General features: G+C 42.6%; 1 protein-coding gene across 1 annotated transcript; it reads left to right on the forward strand.

Annotated features, from left to right (window-relative positions):
* The first annotated feature begins 346 nt into the window (after positions 1-346).
* On the forward strand, positions 347-7,396 carry LOC138956605 (LRP chaperone MESD-like). The gene is made up of 5 exons (XM_070327921.1): positions 347-515; positions 2,363-2,519; positions 4,184-4,265; positions 6,231-6,375; positions 7,295-7,396. The coding sequence occupies exons 1-5, from the start codon at positions 354-356 to the stop codon at positions 7,394-7,396; spliced, it is 648 nt and encodes a 215-aa protein (XP_070184022.1). The 5' UTR covers positions 347-353.
* The last annotated feature ends 17,124 nt before the right edge of the window (positions 7,397-24,520 follow it).

Consider the following 24,520-nt stretch of genomic DNA (forward strand, 5'->3'; position numbering starts at 1 on the left):
GTTTAATCACAGCTTCCTCAACTCCAAATGCAACCAGTTTCGATTGCACAACTGGACAGAGGAAAGCGAAATCCCAAAGCGACGTCACTCTCATGTTTTTAATTTGCTTAGAATAACTTCCCTTGCAACAATCCGCAGATTTACAATCCCTTTAAAACATACTTCGAATGAAGATATTATATCATTTCTTGTGCAAAAGTCACCATCAGTATCAGTGCATTTACTAGCAAGGTTTTTTTGATAGTTTTTATGATTTTAACACCACAGCCAAGTAAATTATAACACGTAATCGTAGCAGACAACTTGTACCTCTTCTCTTTTAAAGAGCAAATTTGGTCACAAATCTGTCAAACATGGCGCCGCCCATGAGCTGGCTGCTGTTTTTCCTGCTTGTTGTTTTGTGTGTTTCTGCCATTACAGCCAAGAAAGACGAAGAAGAATCAGAAAAGTGGAAAAAGAAAGATGTTCGAGATTATACCGATGCAGACGTTGAACGATTATTCGACCAGTGGGAAGTAAGCATCCCTAGGCACTTGGCAGTTCATGCTTCGTAAATCCGGCTCGAAGTCGTACGCCATGAAATTGAAAAAGAAATGTCTAAAGTGTCTGAACCTCATAACGCAGCCTCTGCTGTCCAAGTTAAGTTCTCGCTAACGCTAAGAGACGCAAGTTTTTGTATTCTTTTCCAATTTTTGGTTGTGTGCTAAATTCATAACTCAAAATTCAGTGGCATTCTTTACTTATTTTTGATACAAATTACAAGTCCCTGTAAACAAGCCAAAGAACATTTGTCGTGAAATTAATTGACGGATTGAGCTCCAAACTTAAGCATTATTAATTAATTTGGTTGTTTGATCGACGAAAATGATGTGAAAACGTTTACGTTTTCAACCAAGGGACATCATTACACGATGGAGATAATTCCTTCTTTGATGCATGTAATTGTAAACGAAATGCATTCGTACAGTTCATCGGGGTTCATTCCGTGACTTCAAAGGGATCTAATATGACTTGTTATGACAGACGGGCGCAATGGCTTGGTGGTGATTTAAGACGCTGGTCTCCAAAGCGGAAGGTCGTGGGTTCGAATCCCGGCCGCACCTGGTGGGTTAGGGTGGACATTTTTTCGATCTCCCAGGTCTACTTGTGTGCAGACCTGCTAGTGCCTTATCCCCTTTCGTGTGTACACGCAAGCACAAGACCACGTGCGCATGGAAAAGATCCTGTAATCCATGTCAGAGTTCGGTGGGTTAAATAGAAACACGAAAATACCCAGCATGCTTCCTCCGAAAGCGGCGTATGGCTGCCTAAATGGCGGGGTAAAAATGGTCATACACGTAAAAATCAGCCCACGAACGCAGAAGAAGACTTGTTAGGATTACAAGTGCAGGTTCTACAAATTTGGAGGCTTAAATGCCTCTGAATTATGAGCTATGAATTTAACAGACTAAAGTTCAAGATTACCCTTTTTGAATAAAACGTTGGCCTGCAATGTGAAAGGTTGAGTATGCCTGCAGGTGAGGATGGCTAAGGGTGGTATCATATCTAGCGCACACCGCATAGCATACACATTGAAGTTTGTTCTTGTGCCGCTCGCTGGATACGGCCCGTCGTAGGCATGGACAGTTTTCCGGAACTTGTCTTGTTTGACTGCAGTTTTGAGGGGAACCTACTCCTCCAGATCGCCGAAAATCCTGATTTCTGGAAAACATCTGGGTTTGGACAACTTATGCAGTGTTGTTCTCAGGCCTTGGTATCCAGGTTTCCCAATTGCTTCGTTTCCGGCCGATTTATGTGGAGCACGTGATGCGCACAAAAAATATTGGCGGTCCAGAAGTGTCGTCTGCGCAATGATCGCGGCGGCTTTCTTGACTGCCAAGGACGACCGCGCACGTTGTGAGACGTCATTCGTTAAACCTCAATACGGTCATTTACACATGTATATGTTTTTGATCCGCTGCATTGGTCTGACGTACCCAGGTCGTTGGACCGACCAATAGTTTTGAGATGCAGGAGGTGCTATGACTGATGTTTTTATAGCCAGGACTTTGGACCTAAACATATTACAGTGGAACCTCCCTACGTATTAAGACCTCCCACAAATATGAGAAAGTCAGGTCTTAAAAAGGAGGGAGTCTGAAAATGGGGGTACATTTTCAGAAATCATCAACAGAAAGTCTGAGAAAACAAAGGTCTTAAAATGGGGGTTCCATGCTTCACCGTAACAGCCATCACAGCTTCCCATTTCAGAAAAGAGTCTGAGAAAACAAGGTCTTAAAATGGAGGGAGTCTTAAAATGGGGGGTTCCACTGTAACATCCATCACAGCTTCCCGTGTGACAAAGAACTGTGTGTTGTGACAGGACGGCGACGAAGACGAGCTGGAGCCCGATGAGTTGCCGGAGTGGAAACGCGAACGACCCACGGTTGACATGTCCAAGATGGACCTCAGCAAGCCGGAAGAGGTCCTCAAGATATCCAAGAAAGGTCAGACTCTCATGATGTTCGCCACTGTGGCCGGTAAGACACTGATTCCTTTGGGCAGGGAAATAGCTAAGTCAGTACAGTGGTACCTACCATGTGGGGCCCCTCCGATGAGAGGACACCTCCCATAAAAGGACACATTCTGCGGTCCTTTTGTCTATTATCTCTACCAAAATATATCTGAGGTTGTTATGACAGGTAACCTGCAAAGTAGGGACACTCTTAGGTGGTCCCAAGGTAAGGGTGTCCTTTCATCACAGGTACCACTCAATAGTGTCGCTGGCTTCAAAACCAGTTGTCGTTATTGGCGAGGGTTCCATCCCCATGTTCGGCAAGGGATATATTCTCCCAGAGTCAACTTTAGGCAGAATCTCCTCAGTGTCCGAGCATGCGCACGATAAAGCAAAAGGAACTTCTGAATGCAGATTCGTACACTTTCTTATTTCTTAGTTACTCTTAAACGTCCTCTGTTTCTTAGTTGTTAAATAATATGGTCTTGTTCCCAGGGTACAACAAATTGACCAAGTGCATTATGGGAAGTCTAGGGGCTTGGAGCTCTTTCATTTCTGTTTCCTTTACTTGATTTGCCCATTCAATCAATCAATCAATCAATCAATCAATGAGGCTTATATCGCGCATATTCCGTGGGTACAGTTCTAGGCGCTCTGCAGTGATGCCGTGTGAGATGAAATTTTATACGGCCAGTAATTGCAGCCATTTCGGCGCATATTTACCTTTCACGGCCTATTATTCCAAGTCACACGGGTATAGGTAGACAATTATTAACTGTGCCTAAGCAATTTTTGCCAGGAAAGACCCTTTTGTCAATCGTGGGATCTTTAACGTGCACACCCAATGTAGTGTACACGGGGGGGAGTTCGGACACCGAAGAGAGTCTGCACACAAATTTGACTCTGAAATAAATTTCCGCCGAACCTGGGATCGAACTCACGCTGACAGCGGCCAACTGAATACAAATCCTGCGCGCTACCAACTGAGCTATATCCCCGCCCACATTGTTGTGCTGGGAAATTCAGGTCACTTCCTACCAGTGGAAAGCTAGCAGCAACAGAGTCTCCTAGCTACCCAGGTGTCTGTGTGTTAGGTGTAATCAGCCACCTGCACGTATGGCAGAACGACTGAGGTCTTTTACATGTCGCTGTGGTGAGTCGGGGGTGGGACATGGATACTGTCTCCGAGTGTGGACACAAAGTTGACTTAATGTGTCTGTCCCGGCTCGGATTCAAACCAAGACCTGCGGATCACAAGTTGAGTGCTCTTGGCGTGTTGATCAAACGTTTCAGTGATAGGTTCATTCTGATGTTCCCTGACTCAGTGACTGGTACGTTTCGTCTTCCCTGGAAACCAGGGCCGAGGTGCACCAACCTAAACCAGCTGGTGCCACCTAACTGGGTCGTACATAGCCCCATGGTTGGATTGGTTGATTTTGATTTGTTGAGATTTCAACCAATTAGATCTCATGTTAGGTTGCTCCCAGTGTCGCGTCGTGCACCTCGGCCCTGGTCATTAGGGAAGTCCGAGGCTTTTTTTTTGCTTTGTGTCTGTCTTCATTAAGCATACACACAAACACAGACACCGTACATACACCCACACACGCATGCATGTTAATAATGCAATTCAAACTGCAACCAGCTATGTATCTTAGTCCTAAATTATATTTATTTTACGCTGTCCAACAGGTGATCCGACAGAAGCTGACACAGAAAGGATCTCCGCCTTGTGGCATTCCAGTCTCTTCAACGCCAACATTGAAACACAGAGGTGAGAGCTCCCACTGACACAGGTAACAAGTTGATAACACTGACTGACGGGGTAAGACGTCGGCCTCTTAATCAGAAGGCCGAGGGTTCTAGCCGCGGCCGCCGGGTGGGTTAAAGGCACAGTAAGCCTCCCGTAAACCATCACAGAGCTCCCCGAGCGTCTACATACAGTACAAGCATACTTCCATTTGAACGCTCACCGAACGGGAACATCCTGGCTGCTTTCTGTCGAGCGTGAGAAATGTTCAAAGAATTTATTTTCGTGGACTTGGCCTGCTACAACAATGGCGCCTCGTTTTGGTGCTGGACGGCTGTTATGATACCGGAAATCACGCCCGGGCAGTAAGCCTCCCGTAAACCATCACATATACTGTCAGGTTTTTATACACAGTACAAACACGCTTCCATTTGAACACTCACCGAACGGGAACATCCTAGGTGCCCTACGTAAAGAGCGAGCAATGTTCAAAGAAATAATTTTTCGGATTGTCTCCATCTCAATCGGACCCATCCTGAACTCAGGTCAAAAATGAGTTACTTCCCTTCAACTGGCGATAGCCGTGGAGCGATGATTATCAGAATGATTTGGACCGTGGTGCGTTTTGGCGCTAGACCTAACTTTTAAAATCTAAATAATAAATTCTCAGCTTGTTACACAAACATTCTTAAATAATAAAAGAATTCTTTTTTCATCAAGACAAGATCAGTACAATTCGAAGTTTTGAAAGTTTGAAAAGCCCGAAAGCAGGGTCACGCAAGGTCGTGATTTTCATAGCAGACGACGGTTTATAGGCAGTCAAAAGCCATCGCTCGAGTTCTTATGAATCACATTCGTTTTTTTCGTGAAAAGTCAGAGGTACATAACGTGCTATTGCAGATAAGCTCACAGCGAGCCCCATTCAAATTACAAACTGACGACTGCATTGTGAAAAAGGGAAACTGGATCACACGGGTTCACGATGGCTCAGGGGTAAGATAAACCACGCAAAAATAAATTCTTTGAAAATTGCTCGCTCTTTACGTAGGGCACCTAGGATGTTCCCGTTTGGTGAGCGTTCAAATGGAAGGGTGTTTGTACTGTGTGTAAAAGCCTGACAGTATCTGTGATGGTTTACGGGACGCGTACTGTGCCTTTAAGGGTGGAGATTTGTCCGATCTCCCAGGTCAACTTATGTGCAGACCTGCTAGTGCCTTATCCCCCTTTGTGTGTACACGCAAGTGCGCACGGAAAAGATCCTGTAATCCATGCCAGAGTTCGGTGGGTTATAGAAACACGATAATACCCAGCATGCTTCCTCCGAAAGCGGCGTATGGCTGCCTAAATGGCGGGGTAAAAATGGTCATACACGTAAAATTCCACTCATGCAAAGACACGAGTGTACGTGGGAGTTTCAGCCCACGAACACAGAAGAAGAAGAAAAAGATAACACTGACACTTAACAGTGTTCAGCTTGGGAGGAAAAAGACTGATTAGCGTGCGCTTTTATTTTATTACTGTAAACTGTGCATTGGGTGGCTCAGTGGTAAGTATTTTTGGAAAAAGACTTTTTCAGGATATTCAATTTTTATCTTTCGGCCAACAGATTGATTCTATGAATGTTTTGATATCAATTTCACTTGTTTATAAACTGTGCTCATACCCAAAAAAGGTATGTGGTGGGGGATAACCATGTGCTGTTCACATGTCATGACAGGACGCAGACGTGAGACATTAAGGATTTCCGCAGCAAGACAACTGACTGCGACTTGTTTCTAAACTGTGCGCTTGTTGCTGACAGCTTTTGTAGAGGGAGGGGATCACCCCCCGCTGTTCATTTGTTGAGATAGGGGGCAGATATTGGACTTTCAGGATTTCCTGGTGCAGCAGGGTTACACTTGTTCATTTTTAACTTCAGGCTGTCAACACTGAATGTTTTGATATGGCTTTCAGCGACTAGTTTCTAATCTGTGTGCTTGTTGCTGACAGGTTTGTGGTGGGAGCTAACCGCGTGCTGTTCATGTGTCGTGACGGAGCCCAGGCCTGGGACATCAAGGACTTCTTGGTGAAGCAGGACAACTGTGACAGCGTGGAGATCGAGGGGCAAACTTTTCATGCTAAAGGCGGCAAAGGGGTGAGTAAGAGAAATATTTTATCTATGAGAAATCTTCATCTTCTTCTTCTTCTTCATTCGTGGACTGAAACTTGTTGTGTGTCCGTGTATAAAGCCATGCATACTTTTTTCATCAGAGGTAAATGACTGCTATATAAATTGTTCCAAGACTTCAAACAGCTGTTTTTCAAATGGTATTGCCTCTCTTGAATTGCTACTCTGATGGGCGCAATGTCCTAGTGAATAAGACGCCGGCCTCCTAAGCGGAAGATTTTGTGTTTGATTCCCGGCTTCACCTGGTGGGTTAAGGGTGGAGATTTTCCGATCTCCCGGGACAACTTGTGTGCTGACCTGCTAGTGCCTTATCCCCCTTCGTGTGTACACGCAAGCACAAGACCAAGTGCGCACGAAAAAGATCCTGTAATTAGAGTTGGGTGGGTTATAGAAACACAAAAATACAAAGCATGCCTCCCTCGAAAGCAGTGTATGGCTGCCTAAATAGCGGGGTCAAAACGATCATACACCTAAAATCCCACTTGTGCAATAAAAACAGGAGTGTACGTGGGAGTTTCAGCCCATGGATGAAGAAGAAGAAGAAGAAAATGCTACTTGCTTGGTTATACAGTTGGTTGTTTGAGTCATTTATTTTCTGAAATTTCATGCTATGTGTTTGTCAAAATGACGACCGCTTTATCATCAGTTGCAGTGACATCATTTGCATCATGATTTATTGTGTGTTACAGTGACATCATTGGCATTACAATGTACTGTGTGTTAGTGTTACAGTGACATCATTAACATTACAATTTACTGTGTGTTAGTGTAACAGTGACATCATTAGCATTACAATTTACTGTGTGTTGCAGTGACATCATTAGCATAACAATTTATTGTGTATTACAGTAACATCATTAGCATAACGATTTTCTGTGTGTTACAGGATTCGAACAGCACAAATGACAAGAAGAAAGACGGTAAAGGGGAAAAGAAAAAGATTGCCGGCGGCAATGACATCAAAAAGAAGAAGAAAGATGAGCTGTGAAAATGTGCGTCAAAGAGACTGCCCGTGTGATTGTGTGTGTTGATTCAGAGTACGCAAGTTTTGTTGGTTATACATGTACATGTGATGTTTGATCTTTACCTGTGGATAACTGAATCATGCCGTGTTCAATAAGTGTCAAACTGGTAAAGTAGGCACTCGTGCACAAAATGTGTTGGATCAGAGTTTTTTTGTTTGTTTTTTTTCCCAAAATTTTAATCAATCTGTTGGATCAGAGTTAGAAAAAATTACATTAACATGATAAGAAAAAAGAATAGGGTCAGTATAGGAGTTCCCCCCGCTGGTTAGGGGGAAGAATTTACCCTATGCTCCCCAGCATGTCGTAAGAGGCAACTAACGGATTCTTTTTCTCCTTTTACCCTTGTTAAGTGTTTCTTGTATAGAATATAGTCAATGTTTGTAAAGATTTTAGCCAAGCAGTATGTAAGAAATGTTAAGTCCTTTGTACTGGAAACTGGCATTCTCCCAGTAAGGTCATATATTGTACTACGTTGCAAGCCCCTGGAGCAAATTTTTGATTAGTGCTTTTGTGAACAAGAAACAATTAACAAGTGGCTCTATCCCATCTCCTCCCTTTCCCCGTCGCGATATAACCTTGAACGGTTGAAAACGATGTAAACACCAAATAAAGAAAGTATAGGAGTTGGGTTTTTTTACTTTTTTTTTTAACCTTTGTATGGGTTGAAATTCTGATTACTGCAAATTTTGTTGGTTATACACGATGTTCTTCATTTGTAGATGAATCATGCCAGGTAATTTAAGTGTCACACATGTCAATTAGGTCCATCACGTACACAAAATGTGTTGCATCAGGGTTACGTTAACATGGTAAAACGGTCGGGCAAGTAGGAAAGTTTATCTCCTTTAGATTTTAGTTTTCTTTTATTTTCCGCAAAGCTGAACATCTGTATCTGTACTCTGATTTTGTTTATGTAGTGAGGGTGATAATGCTGAGTATTAATCAGGAAAACGGAATCTTTGACTTGCACATTGTATAGTTCACTCACTTTTTTTTTCATTTTTCACTTGATTGTCTCCCTTGGGCCGTCACCCTCAAACGTTTTCAGTGCTGTTGAACATGCACCTATCTCTTTTTTTGCTCTTTTTTTTGTGGTGGGGGGGGGGGGGGGGTTTACAGAAGAAAGATGAGCTGTGAGGACATGCTTCAAAGAGACTTCCCATGTCATTGTGTGTGTTGATTCAAATTAACTCAGCTTGAGTACAAGTGTTGTTGGTTATGCGTCGTGTTTGTCACTTGTGGATATCACAGTCATGACGGTAATAGGAGTCAAACTTGTGGATATCACAGTCATGACGGTAATAGGAGTCAAACTTGTGGATATCACAGTCATGACGGTAATAGGAGTCAAACTTGTGGATATCACAATCATGACGGTAATAGGAGTCAAACTTGTGGATATCACAGTCATGACGGTAATAGGAGTCAAACTTGTGGATATCACAATCATGACCGTAATAGGAGTCAAACTTGTGGATATCACAGTCATGACGGTAATAGGAGTCAAACTTGTGGATATCACAGTCATGACGGTAATAGGAGTCAAACTTGTGGATATCACAATCATGACGGTAATAGGAGTCAAACTTGTGGATATCACAATCATGACCGTAATAGGAGTCAAACTTGTGGATATCACAGTCATGACGGTAATAGGAGTCAAACTTGTGGATATCACAGGCATGACGGTAATAGGAGTCAAACTTGTGGATATCACAAGCATGACCGTAATAGGAGTCAAACTTGTGGATATCACAATCATGACCGTAATAGGAGTCAAACTTGTGGATATCACAATCATGACTGTAATAGGAGTCAGACTTGTGGATATCACAATCATGACGGTAATAGGAGTCAAACTTGTGGATATCACAATCATGACGGTAATAGGAGTCAAACTTGTGGATAACACAATCATGACGGTAAGAGGAGTCAAACTTGTGGATAACACAATCATGACGGTAATAGGAGTCAAACTTGTGGATATCACAATCATGACGGTAATAGGAGTCAAACTTGTGGATATCACAATCATGACGGTAATAGGAGTCAAACTTGTGGATATCACAATCATGACGGTAATAGGAGTCAAACTTGTGAATCAGGCACACGTACACAAAATGTTTTGGATCAGGGTTGCACAGGCAATCTAAATCTCTGCAATTTCGCTAAAAGCAACAAAAAAACTAAATCTATACCAAAATAGTGGGGTTTTTTTTACATGCAAAATTTATCTCTCACTAGAGGGGGGTTAAGTTCATATTTACAAGGCCTAAATGCTTCAGCTTCTTGGGCTTTTGCCCCAAGACCCCCACCAAGGGACTTGCCCATGAACTCCGCCAGGGTAGCTGCGGGCTCCCGGGATCCCCGGCAATTTTGTTTCTTTGAAACTCGTTCTTCCTTGAATGGATTGCCTGTTACAGTAACATGATAAGGAACAAGAGTAGTGTCAGTGTAACCCCCCGCGGGTTAGGGGGAATAATTTACCCAATGCTCCCCAGCATGTCGTAGGAGGCAACTAACGGATTCTGTTTCTCTTTTTACCCTTGTTAAGTGTTTCTTGAATAGAATATAGTCAATTTTTGTAAAGATTTTAGTCAAGCAGTATGTAAGAAATGTTAAGTCCTTTGTACTGGAAACTTGCATTCTCCCAGTAAGGTCATATATTGTTCTACGTTGCAAGCCCCTGGAGCAAATTTTTGATTAGTGCTTTTGTGAACAAGAAACAATTGACAAGTGGCTCTATCCCATCTCCCCCCTTTCCCCGTCGCGATATAACCTTCGTGGTTGAAAATGACGTTAAACACCAAATAAAGAAAGCAAAGAAAGTGTCAGTGTATGAAGGCTTTTTAAAAAAAGTGATCCTTTGTATGTGTTGAAATTCAGATTAATGCACGTTTTATTGGTTATCCATGATGTTCTTCACTTGTAGATGAATTGTGCCATGTGATTTAAGAGTTGGGCCCATCACATACACAAAATGTGTTGCATCAGGGTTACATTTACATGGTAAAACGGTAGGGTCGGTAGGGAAGTTTTTTCTCCTTTAGTTTTTGGCTCACGAAGTGTAGCCTATGCGATCGTAACTTTGTCTGTCTGTGCGTGTGTGCGTGTGTATGTCTGTGGTAGAAACTTTAACATTTCGTCATTTGAAGACGTCACATTATGGCGTAAGAGGGTTAGACGTCACGCGTCTCAGTCATTGTTATTTTGAGCGGGCCGAGACTAGTTGGCAGTCGTGTCCCTGTAAGTAGGCTACATGCAGACAGACAGATCTAGATCTAGTGTCTCGCTTTCTTGCACAGTTTCACCTATGCTTACTGTGTGTGTGTGTGTATGTGTGATGGAGTGATTGAGTTTGTGTTACTGTTTGTCGATTTCTTACGTGAGCCTTGAAGGCTTCGCCACTTGTTATTTTTATTTTATTTTTTCGGAAAGCTGAACATGTGCATTTAGATTTCGTTTGGGTAGTGAGGGTAATGATGCTGAGTATTAACCAGGGAAACGTCCCAAAACTGAATGTTTGACTTGCACCTTGTGAAGTTCACTCACTTTTCTTTGATTTTTTCACTTGATTGTCTCCCTTGGCCTGTCACCCTCACACATTTTCAGAGCTGTTCAACTTTCTTCTTTTTTTCTGTGGTGTTGGAGGGGTGGGTTACAGAAAAAAGATGAACTGAGACTTCCCATGTGATTGTGTGTGTTCATTCAAACTCAGCTAGAGGACGCAAGTTTTGTTGGTTATACATGATGTTCTTCACTTGTGGATCAATCGTGCCATGTAATTTGAGTGTCAGACTTGTAAATTAGGCTCATCACGCACACAAGATGTGTTGCATCAGGGTGACATTAACCTGGCTAAAAAGTAGGGTCAGCAGGAAAGTTGTTTTTCTCCTCTGGTGTTTTAGTTTGTTTTATTGCTGTTGTTGTCGGTTTTTTTGTGTGCAAAGCTGAACATGTTAACTTTGATTTTGTTTGATTTGTGAGGGTGAAGCTGCTCATAATTATCAGGGAAACATCTCAAAACTAAATTGATGGCCTGTTCATTGAATAGTTCACCCATTCAGCTTTGATTTCAAATTCAATAAAACTTTATTGTCTGAATGTAACAAACAGACATTTTTCTTTTGGCTTGTGTATATCATCTTCCCTTGATTATCTCCCTTGGCCTGTCACCCTCAAACGTTTTCAGTGCTGTTTTTCACCATCTTTTTTTTCTTTTTGTTGTTGTTAGGGACGGAGGGTGGTTGCCTTAGATGTCATAACATTTTCCTCACCCCTCCTTCTTTTCAAAAAAAGTGACTGCCAACAGCTTTCATTTTAAGAAATAATATGTAGGCCTATGTGCCTTATTGTGTGAGGTTGCAAAGCGCATGGGATTCACCAATGTTTTCATCTTTTGTTTGTGTAAGTGTTAATCCCAAGCATAACATCTGCTGGGTCAGTTGAGTTGCATGAGGAGAGTTGATACCATTACAGTGTTAAAATATGTGACCCTCCACCACGAAATGAGTCGCATGTCACCTTTGCATGATTTTCATATTTATACATTTTCATAAAGAGTTTTGTATGCTCTATCCAGTGGTGAAACCCGTTTTAGAAAAGAGCGAAAACTGTTTGAGTTATAAGCCTGTGACTAAGGTGACCCTCACACTGTTACCAGACACATCCCGGACTTATATTAAGCCTTGCGCAAAACCGCGCGAGGTGACATTCGACTCATTCCATGGTGGAGGGTCACATATTATTATGTTCTTCCAACATGTATTGTCACTTTGGTATGGTTTAGATAGGAACTTGCAAGTTTATTACAATGGCAACTTGTTTTTCACACACAGGCAGCCTGGCACGCACGCTCTCACAAACATACACACACATGCGCATACGCACGCAAATGCGCACACACACACACACATGCTGTGTACACAGATACTCTGTGTTAGTTTCTTTTTTGTAGGGCTGTGGGCATCTTGTTATGGAAAGACTTTGTATTGAAAATGTTCACTATTAACTCACTTAATTATACTGCCAAGTATATACTGCTGGATTATTCTTCTGAAGTGATCGCAACAGTTTATCAGTACACTATATTCATGTCTTGTATTTGTAGGGCTGTGGGCATATCTTGTTATGAAAAGACTCTGTATTGAAAATGTTCACTATTAACTCACTTAATTATACTGCTATGTATATATACTGCTGGGCCCCCCGCGGGTTAGGGGGAAGAATTTACCCGATGCTCCCCAGCATGTCGTAAGAGGCGACTAACGGATTCTGTTTCTCCTTTTACCCTTGTTAAGTGTTTCTTGTATAGAATATAGTCAATTTTTGTAAAGATTTTGGTCAAGCAGTATGTAAGAAATGTTAAGTCCTTTGTACTGGAAACTTGCATTCTCCCAGTAAGGTAATACATTGTACTACGTTGCAAGCCCCTGGAGCAAATGTTTGATTAGTGCTTTTGTGAACAAGAAACAATTGACAAGTGGCTCTATCCCATATCCCCCATTTCCCCGTCGCGATATAACCTTGAATGGTTGAAACGACGTTAAACACCAAATAAAGAAAGAAAGATTAAAATGGAGGTACATTTACAGAGGTTATGAACACAACATCTCAGAAAGGAGGGTCTGAAATTGGGGGGTCTTAAAAGGGGGGTTCCACGGTTCTACCTCCCAATTTAAGACTCGATCCCTCCCTTTGAAGTCATCCTGCTTTCTTTCATTTTTTTCACATCCTCTGTACGCTTACCCCCATTTTAAGACTCCCTCATTTTTATGACCTGCTTTCCTCAGATTTGAAGGTCTTAAAAGGGGTTCCACTGTGTCATGACCAAAACTAACCTGAAATAACAGGCCACCTGCAATGTAGGGACACTAGTTTTTCTGGTTTCAAGGGTGTCCTTTCATTGCAGGTACCGCTGGATAAGGTTGAATGTTGCTGCTTCTTCTTCTTCTTCATCTGCGTTCGTGAGCTGAAACTCCCACGTACACTCGGGTTTTTTGCACGAGTGGAATTTTACGTGTATGACCGTTTTTTACCCCGCCATTTAGGCAGCCATACGCCGTTTTCGGAGGAAGCATGCTGGGTATTTTCGTGTTTCTATAACCCACCGAACTCTGACATGGATTACAGGATCTTTTTCGTGCGCACTTAAGGTCTTGTGCTTGCGTGTACACACGGGGGGTGTTCGGACACCGAGGAGAGTCTGCACACAAAGTTGACTCAGAAATAAATTTCTCGCCGAACGTGGGGACGAACTCACGCTGACAGCGGCCAACTGGATACAAATCCAGCGCGCTACCGACTGAGCTACATCCCCGCCCCAATGTTGCTGCTGAAACTTTCTGAGTGAAGAAAATAACAAATCTTTACAAAAAATAATGGCATTCTAACTTATGAGATAATGGATGTCGTGATGCAGTACTCGCATCCCTTTTGAATAATCAAACTGGATCAGTGAATGAAAGAAGAGCTAAGCTGATAGAACTTTTATGCAAGTAACATTTTTTATTTGTAGAGTTCAATCCATACATTGACTAGCATTACTAGATACGATTGATTAATCTGTATTTTGGGGTGTCACCAAAATTACAGGAATTTACATCCATTTATTTTAGTTTAATACATGTATATATGGTAAAGGTACACGCAGTCCTAAAAATTCACATGAAAACTTGGGATCACAATCTTAGATCTGAGCAGGATTTTTTTGTTACTTTGTGCAAGACAATGCCCTGCTTGGAAACTTACGACAAATCAACATTTAGATTGCTTGCTGTGCAGAGTGGGAACTATTGTTGATGAATTATTTTAGCAAATTGACAGTAGGGTGAATTCATAAGAAAAAAATCCCACTCTGTACAAAGAGTTGGGGGCCCGGGTAGCTCAGGTGGTAGAGCACTGGACTTGTGATCGGAAGGTCGCTGGTTCGAATCCGGGCCGGGACGGACACGGGTCATCTTTATGTGCAGACCCAGAGACGGTACGTATCCATCTCCCACCTCCGTGTCACCACAGTGGCACGGAAAAGATCTCGATCATTCTGCCATAAGTGCAGATGGCTGATACCACTTAAACACGCATACACTTATGTAGTTCATCTAAAGTTGGGTTAAAACCCGGAAACAAATATGACCCTAATGGCTTTGCCGTGAGGGCGTAAAACTTGAATTTCTCTCTCTGTACAAAGATCAAGCAGCGGAATCATTTACAATGGGATGGCCAGTGCCTTTGAATGTATATGTGTGCATGTATGATGATTAATGCTATTGAGTTGGCGAACAACCATTCCACAGCGATCGCGTTTACCGGTATTTTACCGGTTAAGATTCGCCAATACCGGAAAAAAGTGGATGTCGGTCAGACGTACCGATTGTTATTTGGTTTGACCGGTAAAAAAAAAGTAGTAATTACAAAAATCGTTTGTCAGTACGAGGGAGGGAGAGAGAGAGAGGAGAGAGAGAGAAGAGAGAAGAGAGAGAGAAAGAGAGAGAGAGAGAGAGAGAGAGAGAGAGAGAGAGAGAGACTCAGACTCAGAACTTTATTACAAAAGGAGAGAGAGAGAAAGAGAGAGATTTGGATGGCTTGTTGTGACAGCGCTACAATGTTGCGATTATGTCTCCATTGATGACACTTGATGTCAAGGTGTCAAATATGACGTCAAAAATAACAAGGAGGCGAGCTCCGAAATGTCTTTCAGTACGATTGTGCCAGATCTAAAGTATTTGCTAGCAGATTATTTGAGCAATGTAGGTGGTCAGGGAGCGGAGAAATCTTTCTTGTCGCCGAGAAAAAGATCTACACACACAGACATCAGACATCATACTTTTCGCGCCATTTCTTTCGGTTCCCGGTCCATCGCAAGTCACTCAGGGATTTTGACATCGGCTCTGCGCGTGAAAACTTTTTGACAACAAAGAATAGGCGAAAGTGAAACTGTAACAGTAAGTAACTAGTGAGTAAGTATTGGCCCTAGATTATACACGTGCATTTGACTATCTCCAAGGAATTCATGCTATGGGCTTTCAGAAAATTCGGATTTGGCGAGAATTTTACGCATTGGGTTAAAGTTCTCACAAATGAGACCGAAAGTAGTATTAACTACCTTGGCTGGATTTCCGAACCATTCCCGATTGAGACAGGAATTCGCCAAGGCTGCCCGTTTTCGCCAATGGCCTTCATTCTCGGACTGGAAATTCTTGCAATAAAGATTAGAAACGATCCAAGCATACACGGACTTCGATTACCTCGCTCCCAGATAGAGACTAACAACTCAATTGATATGATAAAATTAGCAATGTACGCTGACGACATTAGCATGCTATTACAAGGAAAACAAGATCTGGAAAATGCAATGAAGCTTGTCACTGATTTCACGAAAATATCACAACTAAAAATTAATAAAAACAAAACGGAAGCAATGTGGCTAGGATCTCAAAAGGACAGCAGAGAATATCTCTGTGACTTAAAATGGAAAAAACAACTAAAGATTTTAGGTATACTCTTTAAAAATGATGTCACTGCATCAGACATAAATGAGAATTGGTCGGTAAGAATCGAAAAAATAGAAAGAATAATAAGCATATGGTCTAAAAGAAACCTTAGTATCACAGGCAAATTATGTATTGTAAAAAGTTTCTTGATTTCACAATTTGTATACCCAATGCAAGCTTTAAGTGCTCCAGCCACTATCCTACAGAAAGTAAATACAATCTTATTTAGATTTTTATGGAAAAAGAAGTACACAAATACACGAGCCTTTGAAAAGGTAAAAAGATGTGTAATGTGCAACGTAGGGGAGAATGGAGGTTGTAATATGATAAACATAATAGATATGCAAGCCTCCTTTATGATGACATGGATAACTCAGTTAAAAATAGACACATCTGCCAAATGGAAATTAATACCAACCTACATCTTTAATGAAGTTGGAACAAACCTTTGCTGCCTCAATGCTACTGCCAATCCAAAAACATTTTTAGGACTCGAAAAAGTCAAATCTAAATTCTGGAAATCATGTCTAATTAAATGGCTTGAATTCAGAAATATATACCTGTCCAATACTGAATTCAAATATACCTGTCTCTGGAATAGCAAAGAGATAATGTACAGAAACAGACCTCTGTTCTTCAAGAGATGGACAAATGCATACATAAATTATGTCCAAGATATATGGACAGACGAGGGATTATTACCACTCGCACGTATTGCAGAAAAAATCGGGGACTACCCTGCTCTGCTGTTTGATTATAACGCAATGCGAACCGCGCTCATTGCGCAATCATTGCGAGCTGACAATAACCAAACTCAAGAAGCGACTGTCTCTCTAGAACCTCAATCTCTTAAAAACTGGACTCCCAAAAAATGTAGATCACTACTTACCAAACAAAAAGCAAATACCCCTTGCTCAATACATTTGTGGATGAATAAAGAAATCATTGGATGATAGCAAACAACTGCACCAAGGAAGAGCGACTAAGGCTACTTCACTGGAAGATATTGCATAATATCTACCCCACTAATATCTTACTACACAAAATGAAAAAACGTGAAAACAATCGCTGTAGTCTGTGTGGAGATATTGATTTCATTGAACATTTTTTCTTTAAATGCCCAAGAATATCACTTTTTTGGAAGAACGTAGAAAAGCAAATTTATATAAAAACAGGTTCACAGATAAAATTAAAAGAAACTGACGTTTTATTTGGTTTCCAACCGAACAAGCAACAGGACCAAACTATAAGAAATATTAACTTTATTCTGCTTGTTGCAAAAATGTCAATAAGTATATACAAATACGGAGAAGGCTTTGACCCAAATTGTATATTTGAAAGAGAGCTCTCCATTCGGCTTTTTGACTGAGAAACCCAGTACTATCATGCTATTGTAAATGACTCGTTGCAAATGTCAATGTATTAACTAAGGTGAACCAATGATGAAAACAATTATGACGAACAGCAAAATATATCATTATTATTAATTCATTTAAACACAACCATGGTAATAGAGAGAGAGAGAGTGAGGGAGGGAGAGTGAGGGAGAGAGGGAGAGGGAGAGAGAGAGGGAGAGAGGTAGAGAGAGATAGAGAGAGGACGAGAGAGAGAGAGAGAGAGAGAGGGGGAAAGGGGAGGGTGCGAGAGAGAGAGAGGTAGAGAAAGAACGGAGGGAGGGGTGGGAGAGAGTGAGCGAGAAAGAGAGATTTTCGAAGATTGTCCATGTTAAACGAAAGAATATTATTGCTATTTATAACCCTATCTGTTTATGTTTAAACTGTTCAGCATCGCTCACAGTATCAGAGAGAGAGAGAGAGAGAATGGTAGGGTTTATATTTAAACTGTTCAGCATCGCTCACAGTATCAGAGAGAGAGAGAGAGAGAGTGGCAGGGAGGGTGAGAGAGACAGAGAAGGGGAGAGGGGGAGAGCCGGAGAGAGAGAGGACGATTAAAGATAGAGAGAGGGAGAGAGGGGAGGGGAGGGGAGGGAGAGAGAGGATGGGGAGAGAGGATAGAGAAAGAGAGAAAGTGTGCAAATGCCAGTTGACGGAGAGAATTATAGCTAAATTATAATTGATTGAAAATATTGTACATTTTCGAAGATTGTCCATGTTAAACGAAAGAATGATATTATTATTATTTATAACCCATTATGTTTACGTTTAAACTGTTCAGCTTCGCTCACAGTATCATACTCGTAGCGAGTCATATTGTAACTGAGGTTCAAAGAAAGGAAGAAAAATAGAGAAAAAAAAATAGAAAAAAAAAAAAAAAAATAAAAAAAAAAAAAATAAACTAGTGAGTAAGTCTTCCAGTTGCGTGATTACTATTTGCTTTCCTATTTTATTTCGGAAGTCTCTCTCTCTCTCTCTCTCTCTCTCTCTCTCTCTCTCTCTCTCTCTCTCTCTCTCTCTCTCTCTCTCTCTCTCACAGCGGCTGCTGATGTGTCACTGTCAAGTTGTGCGACAGTTGCTTTGAGGGGGGGGGGGGGGGGGGGGGGGAACGTCCACATATCACTGACATTGATAAACATTGATTTAATGTATTGTAAGTCATTGTTTGTCTTTTACTGGTTGCCTTGGCAAGCTCACCGATTTTCGTGAGAGCCTTGTAGCCAGCTCACTGATTCCATAGTTACCCCCCGCGGGTTCTTCTTCCTTCTCTCCGTTGGGACCGGGTTTATTTGATAAACGTAAGTGGTCCCGCGTTGATGTCACTTGTCGATTCCGGATGCGGTGTGTGCCTCTTGGAATCGGGATGACAATTTAAAAAAAACAGCACTGAGAAAGGGCAGGAACTGGATAGGTTGGGAGGCGTTTAAAACTATGTACAGGGGTTGAGGGATTAGGGGTTGCCCACTGGCGGCTGCAGGGGGCTGCTACCGCGGAGACGTGAGCGGAACGACTCGAGGCTTGGGGCTGATGTCGTCGTCGTGGGAAGATGGTTCCAGTTGGAGATAGTCCGTGGGAAAAAGGTGTTGCATATGGCTTTATGGAAGTCCTGTTGCTGCCTCAGCCCATCTCCTCTTGTTCTTGCGTCGGAGCTATGGAGATAGTTCTTTTCGTCTATGCCGACCATCTTGTGCTTGATTTTGTACAGCATCATGGGGCGATTGTTTTCTCGTCTATTTTCCAGAGTTTCCCATCCTAGGTTGTTCAGCATGTTGGTGACTACGCCAGGCGTTTTTTCAAAGTAGTTGTTATGGGCGTATCTGGCTGCTCTTCTCTGGACCAGTTCTAATGCCTGCTTGTCATTTTCCTGATGTGGGTCCCACACTGTTGACGCGTATTCGAGAGTGGGACGAACCATGGTTGTGTAGGTAGCTGACTTCACCTTCGTCGTGCATTCTTTAAAATTTCTTCTGAGAAATCCCACGGTTCTGTTTCCTTCTTGATGTGATTGGTCCAAGATAGGTTTTCGGTGATGGTGACTCCTAAGTATTTGCTCTCCTTGGTAGTTTCGAGAGTCTGTCCATGTAGGTGGTAGGTGGACAATATCGGCGGCTTATTCTTGCTGGGAAGTATGCGGATGATGTTGCATTTGCTCGGGTTAAACTCCATTTGCCATTTCTGTTCCCAATTTTGGAGTGCGTTCAGATCTTCTTGAAGGAGGAGTGGATCTTGCTGCTTTGTTACTTTTTTATACAGCAGGCTATCGTCCGCAAAGAGCTTTAGTTTTGAATGTTTAACTGCCTCGGGTGTGTCGTTTATGTAGATCAGGAATAGGAGGGGGCCTAGGACTGTACCTTGGGGCACCCCTGACGTCACTGGTCCAGCCGATGAATGAACACCTTCAAGTACTACTTGTTGCGTTCTTCCTGTCAGGAACGAACATATCCATTTAAGTGTGTTGTTCCTCACTCCGTAGTGGTCGAGCTTGTGAAACAGTCGCTGGTGTGGGACCTTATCAAACGCCTTGCTGAAGTCGAGCAGGATTGCGTCGACTTGGTCCTCTGAGGCCAGGTTCTTCGCGATGTCGTGCACAGTCTCGATGAGTTGAGTCTCACATGACCGGAATTTCCTGAACCCATGTTGTGCTTCTGTCAGGATCTTATGGGTGTCAAGGTGATTCATGATGTTACTGTGGATGATGTGTTCGAGAAGTTTGCACGTGATGGACGTAAGTGACACAGGCCTGTAGTTAGCTGCCTGGTGACGGTCTCCCTTTTTAAAGATTGGCACCACCAATGCATCCTTCCAATCCTGCGGCACAGCGCCCTCGTCAAGTGACCTCTGGAACATTTTGGTAAGTAGGGGCGTGAGTTCCTCAGCTCCAGTTTTCAGAATGAAGGCTGGGATAGCGTCGGTACCTGTGGCTTTGTTAGTACGCAGATTCAAGAGTAGCTTCCGGACGCCTGCTTCGGATACTTTGATGCTATCCAAGGCGGGATGTTTGCTCGTGCCTTTGTTTGGGATGCTCGATAGGTCTTCCGTTGTAAACACAGACTGGAATTGGGATTGAAGTATCTCCGCCTTGCTGATGTTATCGCTCTTCAGGAAACCATCCTGGTTCTTCAGCGGAGCAACCCCAACAGACTCCTGCCCTCTTGCTTTTACGTGAGCCCAGAATTTCTTTGGGTTTGTGGCGTAGTCCGCGCTAATGACTTCTTCAAGGTACGTACTATTGGCTCTCTTTATTTCGAACCTAACCGCGGCTTGGAGTCTCTTGTAGCGATCAACGTCTCTTTTTTTTCCTGTTCTTCTCGCTTTCTTATGCGCGCGTTGCTTCCTTCTTATCGCTCTCCTGATTGAGGTGTTGATCCAGGGATTACTGCTTCTCCTGGAGTTTGTTTTTGTTGGAATGCGTTTCTCAATAATCGCTTGTACTCTCTCCTTGAAGTAGGACCAAAATCTATCGATCGTAGCGGTTTCTGCCGTATTAGTCTCCATCTCTTTCGAGAGGTGGCGGAGGCCTTCCTTTATTCCATTGGAATCAGCTTTGTGCCATAGGTAGATCTTTCGTTTGGTCGGTCTCGGTCTCGAGGGTATGAGTGTCGTATCGTACAGGACTACGTCATGATCGCTTTTTCCAACAGGGGGGAGGGGCTTGCAGCGCATGGTGAAGCTAGGATGGGTGGTGAGAATGATGTCCAACGTTGCTTTTTGTCTTGTTGGGAAATTGACAACCTGTTCCATGTCCGTGTCTGCCACGATGTCCAGCACACACTTGCTTACCCGGTGGGGGTATTGGCTGCGTTCAATGGTTAACGTCGACCAATCGATGTCTGGAGCATTTAAATCTCCAGCAGCGATGAAAATGTTGCGTTTATTCTTTTTCCTAATCTTTGCAAACTCTTCCTTTGACTTTGTTAGATAGTCCTCATCAGTTCTGATGCATGGTCTATAGTAGGCTGCTATTGTGACTCTCTTTTTGCTGGGTCCCAGTCTAAAGTTTCCACTTAAAAGTTCGCAACTTTAGATTTGTAGACGTCGTGCATTTCCAACTCTTTTTTGGCGGCAATAAGTACTCCGCCGTATGTTTGAGTTTTGCGGTCATTGCGTTCAACATCAAATCCAAGATAGTTGGGGAAAAGTTCTACTGATTGTCTATTGTTTTCGTGTTCCAGCCATGTCTCTGTGGCTAGATTATATCTGGATCAGTTGAGTCAATTAGGGGGAAGAATTTACCCGATGCTCCCCAGCATGTCGTAAGAGGCGACTAACGGATTCTGTTTCTCCTTTTACCCTTGTTAAGTGTTTCTTGTATAGAATATAGTCAATTTTTGTAAATATTTTAGTCAAGCAGTATGTAAGAAATGTTAAGTCCTTTGTACTGGAAACTTGCATTCTCCCAGTAAGGTAATATATTGTACTACGTTGCAAGCCACTGGAGCAAATTTTTGATTAGTGCTTTTGTGAACAAGAAACAATTGACAAGTGGCTCTATCCCATCTCCCCCCGTTCCCCGTCGCGATATAACCTTCGTGGTTGAAAACGACGTTAAACACCAAGTAAAGAAAGTTTTGTGTCTTCATCTACCGGTTTCAGAATAGTGTTGTTTTGTGAAATTCATATGAGAGCCGACTGATAACTTTCAAAAGTATATACTAGCTATTTCATTGTTAGGATTGTGTCCATGCTGTACGTGCTAGTCAGTCATCAGTTTTGCGCGTCTGTTCATCTGAATAATTTTTGTTTAGATCATAACATGCTAATGTGAGTGTGTTTGTTTGAATAATCCTTGATTAGAAAACGATACTGTGCTTTATGACTATGAGAGTCTGTGTGTGTATGCAAGTGCAAGATACACACTGACAGCGCTATATAAATATGACTAACATGATAAAATCATCCTGCTGATCAAAATTCCCATATTTTGTTTTAATTGTTTCTACATTTCTTAAAAACATTGTATCAGAATCATGGGACACATTTATATGTGAGAGCAACACTAAAGTTTTTGTTGTGAATCATGACTTTTGTACTGGTGACCAAATGCAGTGTGCAGTGTGTTTCTGTGAAGGGGTTTTCATTATGATCAGAGTTTGTATGTATAATTGATAGTGTTAAAGCGTAACCTTCCTTCACACGGGAGGCATCAATTATCAACCAACAAACCATCACACATCTGTCCAGGCTTTTGAATCATTCCACTTCAGGGCCGGACTAGGCGAAGAGGGGGGGGGGGGGGGGGTTGCCAGTGGTGGCCCAGGGGGATGTCCCCCCTGGCGGCAGGGGCGGATCAGTTTATTTTATGACTGGGTTTTTTCAAAAGTATATTGTGAAGATATGGGTGTGAAGGCGCGAAGCGCCGAGCCGACGGCGCAAAGCGCCTAGCTTGCTAGGGGGGTCCGGGGGCATGCCCCCCCGGAAAATTTTGAAAAAAAGGATGCAAAATGGTGCAATCTGGTGCATTCTGAGGATGATCATTACCAGTTTCAGGCAGCAGATTTTGTCACTGATTAATACCCCAAAAATTGAAACTCAATGTAAAATAAAGAAATGCATACCTCATTCAATATTTTTATTTTTTGGCTGGGGGGGGGGGGGGTCCGGAAACCCTAGAACCCACCCCTCCCCCCTCGTTGTGGGGGTCAGGGGGCGAAGCCCCCTGAAGCTGACCTGTAGGTCATATTCTGAGGTAGGAAAATGGTCGCTCGTTGCATGAAACGGCATAAAATAAGCAATAATAAAAAAAAAATTAAATAAGTAAGGTACATGTTTAGGCCAGGGGGGGGGGGTTGCGCAACCCCCATAACCCCCCCGGTAGTCCGGCCCTGCACTTGGAAACATACATGCAGGAGTTTATTTTGGAATAATTGTGTGATCTAATGGAAGCACTTATCAATGCAAAAAGCAAAACCATACAATCAAAAATCATGAAACAAACATATGAAGTGACGGGGTTTGTGTTATATTGTGTACTACGTCACCATTGTATTGTGTACTAGGTCACAATTATGTTGTGTATTACGTTACTGTGTTTGGAGACATAATAAAGTTACAACAAAAGTATAAGTTACAACTCTAACAAAACCAATCTACGAAACCTAACTGAAACCCCGTCTACTGAAAAACCCCGTCGCACAATTCCGCCCACTCCCGTCACAGAAAATTCACATAACTGTTCCCTTCCTTCCAGTAGCAAATCTGCCACGCGACCGCTCACCAGACACACGTCTGTTCCGCTCAAAGCATCAGCGAAAGTGAAGGGCCCCAGCCCACAACATCCCGCGTTCCTACGTCACAAGGTCAAAACAAATTCAACTCAGAGGGGTGTCGGGTACCGAAAAACGATCATTTTACCTATGCAAATTAAAGGATCGGCTCTTCCAACAGGCCATTTCAATACAGACAAAACACAGTCTCGGTATCCCCGATAGTACAGGTTTGAATCCTCGATAGCACAGAGGTACCACGAGTTCACGAGTTCACGGATGCGCAAAAGTACACGTGTACCGTAACTGTCGCTCAGTCTAGTCACAAGCTCACGGGTACGATAACATTCAGATACACACTATGCGGTAACAACGGCTGCCAACCGTGCTACACTGGGATAGGAGTTGACACAACCGTGCACGGGGTTCATAAAAGCAATGCATGGTGGCCGTCGCAACAAGGGGCGGAGCTAAACGTCTTGTTGAAAAACACCCGCAGGCTTAAAGATAGATTGCCTTAAATATCATATCGTCACGGTCGGTTTTCCTTCAGTTTTGTGATTTTTTCTTCTGGAAAAGCCCTGCCAGTTCCATGCTTTTAATGTTGCTGTCACGTTTATTTTGTATTTCAGGTGAGTTGAAAGTTAATGATACGATCGGCGTTTTGTGATTTGTATGTTATTGTATTGATGTTTAGTTGTTTGTTTCAAGAGAGACTCGTTTCGAATCTTCCAGAACTTTGAAAGAACACTCGCACTCCACGTGGTAGTCGTTTGTGGCCTTTTGGCGATTAGTCAATGTATTTCAGAGATGGAGTGCCAACATAATGTCGGTCACACTTAAAATAAATGCTATTTGATTTTGCTTTTCAAACTGATAGGAAGTTCAGAAACGGGAGCACAGGGGCAGTTATTAACTTAACTTGCCTCGAACAGTGAGATCGCGTGATTGTTCTGTGTGAATCGATCTCACAGTAAGTAAAAAGTGTACATAGAAAT

This window comes from Littorina saxatilis, unplaced genomic scaffold, assembly GCF_037325665.1.
Source record: "Littorina saxatilis isolate snail1 unplaced genomic scaffold, US_GU_Lsax_2.0 scaffold_74, whole genome shotgun sequence".
In the NCBI taxonomy this organism is placed as follows: domain Eukaryota; kingdom Metazoa; phylum Mollusca; class Gastropoda; order Littorinimorpha; family Littorinidae; genus Littorina; species Littorina saxatilis.